This window comes from Lemur catta, chromosome 14 (assembly GCF_020740605.2).
Source record: "Lemur catta isolate mLemCat1 chromosome 14, mLemCat1.pri, whole genome shotgun sequence".
Taxonomy (NCBI): domain Eukaryota; kingdom Metazoa; phylum Chordata; class Mammalia; order Primates; family Lemuridae; genus Lemur; species Lemur catta.
In genome coordinates this window covers 29,556,686-29,563,330 of record NC_059141.1, presented here as the reverse complement: position 1 = coordinate 29,563,330, position 6,645 = coordinate 29,556,686, and the positions used below count along the sequence as shown (strand labels likewise).

General features: G+C 41.9%; 1 protein-coding gene across 2 annotated transcripts in view; it reads right to left on the bottom strand.

Annotated features, from left to right (window-relative positions):
- Positions 1-1,805: 1,805 nt before the first annotated feature.
- IDE (insulin degrading enzyme) overlaps positions 1,806-6,645 on the bottom strand; it is an 80,189-nt gene continuing 75,349 nt past the window's right edge. For both annotated transcript variants that reach the window (XM_045567808.1, XM_045567809.1), the window contains exons 23-25: positions 5,557-5,629; positions 4,787-4,854; positions 1,806-4,114 (exon numbers count right to left, since the gene is read on the bottom strand). In XM_045567808.1, coding sequence (XP_045423764.1) covers positions 4,019-4,114; positions 4,787-4,854; positions 5,557-5,629 — 237 coding nt within the window. In that variant the 3' untranslated portion in view covers positions 1,806-4,018. The remainder of the gene's footprint in view (positions 4,115-4,786; positions 4,855-5,556; positions 5,630-6,645) is intronic.

The following is a 6,645-nucleotide window of genomic DNA, read 5'->3' as shown; positions in this document are numbered from 1 at the left end:
AGAGGACTCGGTAAACAAACTACAATATGTGATACCAAAGAACTGACGACGACAAAAAACACGGTTTTTTAAAGGGTATCCATGTGGAAGACGCACAGTACTGACTATTGAGGAGAAAAGTTACAACACTGAAAACACGACCCCTTTCTACACGCACAGGAAAAAGACGGCAAAGAAACAACATGCGAACAGCAGCTGTCTCTGAGTGGTGGAGTCACAGGTGAACTTGACTCTTCTTCATACTCCTCTGCCGGATTTCTTGAAGGATCCCAGAGACTTTCTACCATTCCAGGGCAACAGGAAGGAGAGCTCAAGGTGATTTAAGGGCTTAGCAGGCCAGGAGGCGTGGGTCTAGATTAACCCCACAAAGGAGGGAGATCCTGCAGGTAGCGGTGAAAATTGGCCTCAAAGTAGCCGCGCAGAGTGGAAATAACAGTGGACGGCAGGTAAGGAGGAGGACTCTGAGATCCGGTCTCACACCCTCCAAAACAGGCAAAGGTTGAGAGAACAAGATGGTACATGTGAAAAAGGCAAAGTTACATAGAAATGAAAGTGACTGCCTTTCTACTTGTTTTACCAGTACGTTAATGGGACTTGGAAGCTCTTATTATGAGCAATCCACATGGAGCAATGAGATCTACAGTCTAAAAATCTGAGTGGAGTTTGAATCTGTGCTTCCTGCATGATCCTGGGCCAACTGTTTAGCTTTTCTGACCCTACTTCTACCTCTAAAAATCTGGGATAACAATGAAAATTTTGATTACTGTCCTCCAATGTCAAAAGATTGTTGTGGAGGATCATGAAACGATGTCTGTGAGGGTGTTCTCTAATCTACAAAGTGCTTTGTACTGTTAGTTGTTAGTCTGGAGTATGAGCTGTCCAGAAAAACCTAGCAATTCAGTACTACCAATGCCACAAGTAAGCATGGAGCGTACAATGTTTGAGCTGACAAGGACAATGAACTTAATCCAACAGACAGCAGAGAGGACTAGGGATCCAGGAGTCAGCTGGTCAGAGGTCCTGCCAGGGAAGGACTGAGAGGGCAGGAGTCACCCTTACAAAAGGGAGGTAAGGATGTGAGAATCCTTGGTTTCCATCACAAGCACTCCTAGAAGCTGTATTAGAGAATACAATAAAAGAACTAAATAAAGACTGCTGCAAGCCATAAAAGCTGGGGTTACTCTTGGCCTCTGGATAGGGCTGCTGCATCATCCCTGAGCACAGTGCTGTGTGGGCTGGAACACCGTCCTAGGCTGGAAACGGAGGAACAAGCAGATTTCCTCTTGAAACGCCTGTCTGCACCAGCTGGCTACTACATGAGAAGAAGGGGTATATTTGACAAGGGGTCAGAGGATAGAGATTAGATAAAAATAAAATAAGAAAAGAAATATATATGTGCCTAATCTGTAGCTGGAGATGTGGCAGGAAGATGTAAAGACTAACTGTAGAGGACAAAAATATTTTTTCTATCCTTTTTATTTTCCTCCCTGTAAGGCCAGGGACAAATCTTTCGGGATTTGGGATCAGTGGCAATACTCACAGCAAGTAGTTCAGTCTCAAATACCGAGGTTACTGTTTTACAAAAGTGATCTATTCTTAAGAGTGTGAAATTGAGCCATTTATTTGACAAAATCACTCTTACCCAGATACACTCCAGAAAATGTATTAGAATTCATTGCTTTCTGGATTAGGAACAATGAAAGCAAGGAACTTTGTCAAACTGGGACACTGAGAGGTAGGCTGAGGATTGGCCAGTGGACTATTTCATAAAACCGTAAAAATAACACAAATGCAAACTCCAGAGGTTAAGTTCAGGCGATTTATTGTAAACAGAATAACCCTAGCAGTCCATCGTACTGGCTGTGTCACATGCTCCCTCTTTCACATCAACTAGTCAAAAGGAAGAGTTTTTTAAAAAAGCCCAGGTAACTAATAACTTTGTCTGTTTCACAAATCTCATTTACTAAGCACGGAGTAAATAGCAGTATCTGGGGTGGTCTGTTATTGCTCATGGACTGCAGCTTGGACCCATCTACATGAATCCATTAGTAGGCCTGAGTGACGCAACAGGAGCTCTAGATCCAATTTGGAAACTGGAAAACGCTGAAGCACACTGAACAACAATCGCAGGTTCATGAAGAATACGTGAGATTGCTTTCAGATCGTGTGCCTTTCTTATAAAAATGACACTCCCAAATTTCACCCATTTTAAAAAAAGAGCTAAAAGTTATTCAATAGCACATAATTATCCACAGAAAAGGTAGGTGGATTTCTATTTACTCTTACAGTGGTGGATTTAAACACTCAGGACTCATTTTAGATCTGTCTTATATGTATTGGTAGTTCGATGAAAAGCTGCATAGTCTACAAATGCATAAAACCAGAAGGTAGTGACGACTTCACACACCTTCTGATGGACAAAGACTAGCTTCCTACAAGGAGGCTCTTTGAAGGTACAGATAAAAAGACAGTTACAGCACCACATTGATCTGACAGTAGAAATGGAGCCCCACTTGTGAAAGCAGCTCCTGTAGTTGTGACTGTATCATTCTTGCCCCAAATCGAGATTTGGAAAATGGCAAATGTGAAAACTTAAGATGTGAAAAGACATGACTTTAAAGAAAGCAGTCCTGGAAAATCAATTCATAAGGTGAGGCAAAATGTCGTTGGAAAATGCCATTTTTTACTTTGCCTGAGTTAGCGGACAACAGGGCCACTATTGTTATTAGTGCCTGTATGTGGAAATATATTCACCATTTCTCTTGAAGCAAATTTTAATAACAGTAAATATTTTTAAACAGATGTTAAATCTACAGTAACAATTTCACCTAAAATAGTATCTCATGAAAAAAATACTTTTAATTTAAAAGTCCACTCCAGTCATCATCTGTGTGTTTGTTTGTTTATATTTATATATTCAAAAAATAAATTAACACTTAAGGCAAGATTAGACTGGTAGCAACAAGAGATTTTAGAGTCTTATGGAGACTTGCCATTTAAGAATGCAAGGCTTTATTTTGTATCTCCAAAAAAGGTGGCTTTGTATTTGCTGCCTTTTAAATTCATAACAGGGCAAAATATTTTGGTTCGCATACTGACTGCAATTTCACCACAGCAAAAAGTTATAGGTGGTTCCAAAGCTGATGTTGGAAAAGCATGTCACACACTCAGTAGGATCTGAAGTTGACCCTATTTGTACTTGTTAAATAAATACAGCAACATGTTGATGAGAAAAAGTAAAACTGACAGAACGCTGCAAACCAACTATGAACAAGAATGCCAACATAATTCAGTCAGAAAGAAAGAAACCACAGTAATCCTGAGAAATTCAGTTTAGGACAAAATTGATGTAAGGTAAATCTGTATTTCTAGCACTGTAAATAAGTAAGCTGTTCTAGGGTTTTCTAGCATTTTACTAGTTGGAATAAAAAATATGTTCAAATTTTATAAAAAGATTAAAACCATGCCTTATATAATCAGCAATTTCACAAACAAAATTACATTGTTGTGTTTACCATCTGCTGAATGTGATGTCCTCCACTGATGTATGTGAAACCATCAGGTAGAAAGCCAATTTGAGGATCAACTGTAAAAAGGCATTACCTTTCTAAATGTTTTGAAGCCTTCTATGTCAACCTAGGAGGCTTTTTAGAAAAAACTAACTTTTATTTTCTTTAAACAAGTGACTATTTTACAGAATAGGGGAAGGAATATTCTATAGGAATATCATTCATCATTTTAAGCATTCTTATATAAGGGAAATTTCTCTTAGGAATGAAAAGAAAACTTTTAAAATATTTAAGAGCCATGTATTTTAAAAATATTCTACATCTATAAGATTTTGTAATTTAATTACTTTGGACTTTTAATATTTCTACATAATGAGATTTGACAACTTCTTTTTTTTCTGTTTGTCTAATAGTGAACTAGAAGCTATTAAAGTGGCCACGATTGTTTTCCTAGGCCCTGGAAGACTCAGGAATGCATCCACTCGCACTTTCCCAGCTGGGGGTAATCTTCAGAGTTTTGCAGCCATGAAGTTAATATGTGGTTTCACAAGGGGAAACAGTGGCAGACCACGCTTGAATTCGGTCATGTTCTGTATCACTTCAGGCTGCAAAGAAAAAAGTTTCCTTTTAGTGTATTTAACCTAAAAATAAGACTGAAGCAGGACATCAACTTTTTTTCCGGGGGTGGGGTATACATATTAGTTTCTACCCCATGTCTTGTGATCTTCTGACCTTTCTTCTGGATCAGTAGAGCCATAGGGTCACGGATTGGTCTATGCAAACCTATGGTGAGCATTCCCAGTGGGACTCTGGGCCAGAAGGAAGACTCTTGGCTTTCCCCTGGGTAAACAAGGGCTGGCTCATCAGAGGCTCAGCACCAAGGCTTCAGCAGAGTAGCAAAGGCTGGTAGGCCCACCCAGCAAGGGCCTGTTTACACTGCCAGTTTCCTCCTGCAAGGAAATGCCAGTCTTTCTAGATGATTAAAATATGTAGGCAGGCAACGAGGGAGGGGCTGAGAGGTCTCACTCCAATATTCAATGCTGGGAACAGAAGTGGCCAGACATGACTCACTGGAGAATAACACAGCTATTCAAACAAGAGACAAAGGCAGACAAGGGCAGAGGCTGAGTGACCAGGTGTTCAAGGGGGGAACTAAGTAGAAGCTCAAACACCTGGTGACCTAAAAGCTGTAGGTCTTATGTATCCTGATGAACAGGCTCCTTCTAAATAGGAAGTCCTCCGACAGTGCAATCTAACATAACAGTTACATTTCTTACTTGTGGCAAGGCTGGTGCTTGTGTCAAATTTATATCATTTTGACACGGGAACTCTCCAACAACAGGACCTATGAGAAAATGAAAGGTTTAATGCTTTGCACTTATTGATACTAGCACACAAGAACAACTCTCAAAAAAAATCTGAACCAGACTCAGTTCATTAAAAAACTGTACCAGGCCCAGTTCATGTACTCAGATCCTCTCGTGCTCCCCAAGGCCTTGGGCACGTGTCCTGGCTTCTATCGGGAGTGTTCCCAATGATGGCTCATGATGTGATTAAGGTCACAAAGCCTTCACTGCAGCAGTTTTAGTGGCCAGGTTTGATCCCACTAGATCTTGGGTCTCTGGCACCCAGAAGGACCCAGCAAAACCACCCAGCAGGCCAGAGGGCTTAATGGTCATAGGGCAAACTTTGGCCAATAAAGCCAGCAGACAGGAAGAACTGGGAAAATAAATTGATTACTTGTCCTCCCCACAATGCAGTGGTTCCACACAGCTTCTGTGAAGACACCCCTGTAGCAACCCGCTAGGTTCTCCTGTCACGCTGTGGCTAGCTGGGCACCGTATCGCCTGGCATTGGCTCCTCCTGCAGTGCCGCATTTCCCTTTCCCCCTTGGTTTTGCTTCGATAGAGTATCTCCAGTTCCCTTTCTCCAACCCTTTTATTTTCTGGCGTTCGATAAGGCATGTAGCTATGATGAAGAAGAGCCATCAGGTGCCTCAACATGAGCCTAAAAATAGACGTTAAAAAAAGTCATATTCAATACTTACAAGAATCCATTTCCCTGGCAAGAACATGGACGGATACCTTATGTCTCCTAGGGGCATCTACTGCCAACATTTCCTAGGCAGAAAGAAGAGCAAGGTCACCCTTTTGGCCCACTAGAGAGCTTAAAATGAGGTGTTCTCTGATGACTATGAAGAATCAGCTGTCACCCAGCCAGATACAGAAGAGATGCTTCCCTTTCACTTATGTTATTTTATTTAAATGCTACAAAGATTTGGCCAGGTAGGAAAGAATTTTTCTTAACCCTGTTTTACAGAAGAGAAAAACTGAGCCTAAGGAGGTTAAGCGACCTGATCAAACTCCTACCGCTAATAAGCGCCTAAGCTGGTATTAAAAACCGGGCCTAGTACTCACTGGGATGTGACGTACAGGGCTGCACCTAGTGATCTTTAGTGTCTACAGAGACAATGGCCTGAGCTTAAGCAGGGGACAACCACAACACTTGCTCCTCTAAGAACCTCCTCAGATTCTGGAATGGGTACTATTTGTAAACTGTGGTTCCTCATCTACCAAAAGAGAAAGGAATCTAACATTTATTGAGTCCTGCCTTGTATCAGGCACTCTCCTACGCTAGCTCAACTAATTCTCTGAAAGCTAAGCACCATGATGATGTCTATTTTAGCGATATAGACTCTAAGATGCAGAGAGACAATGGCTGTGTGAGTCACACAGCTTGTAAATGACAGTGTTGGAAGCTAGGTCTGCTTGCTCTTCCCATTCCCCCACGCTGCTCTGCGGGGTTCCCCTTACTGCCACGAATGCCAGCAGTCCTCGGTTGGCAGGTAGATCTTGTGGGAAAGTGTCTCTTGACCTTACTCCTAATATGGGACCGTCACTGTCTTTTCTAAAGGAGTACAAACTGTGAGGACATTTCCTCTGATGCCTTAGCCAGAAGTAATGTTTCATATCCTCGGAGGGGAGAGATCATCAGCTGAAGCAAATGCACTGCAGTTATTACAAGCCTGGTCCTGTGTGACTGCAAAGGAAGCCATTGGTATTGCACAGCAAACCTGACCATGGTCTCCTCTGCTCCCCGCCCGCTGGCAGGATAGCCTAGGCTCTCCCACAGGCCT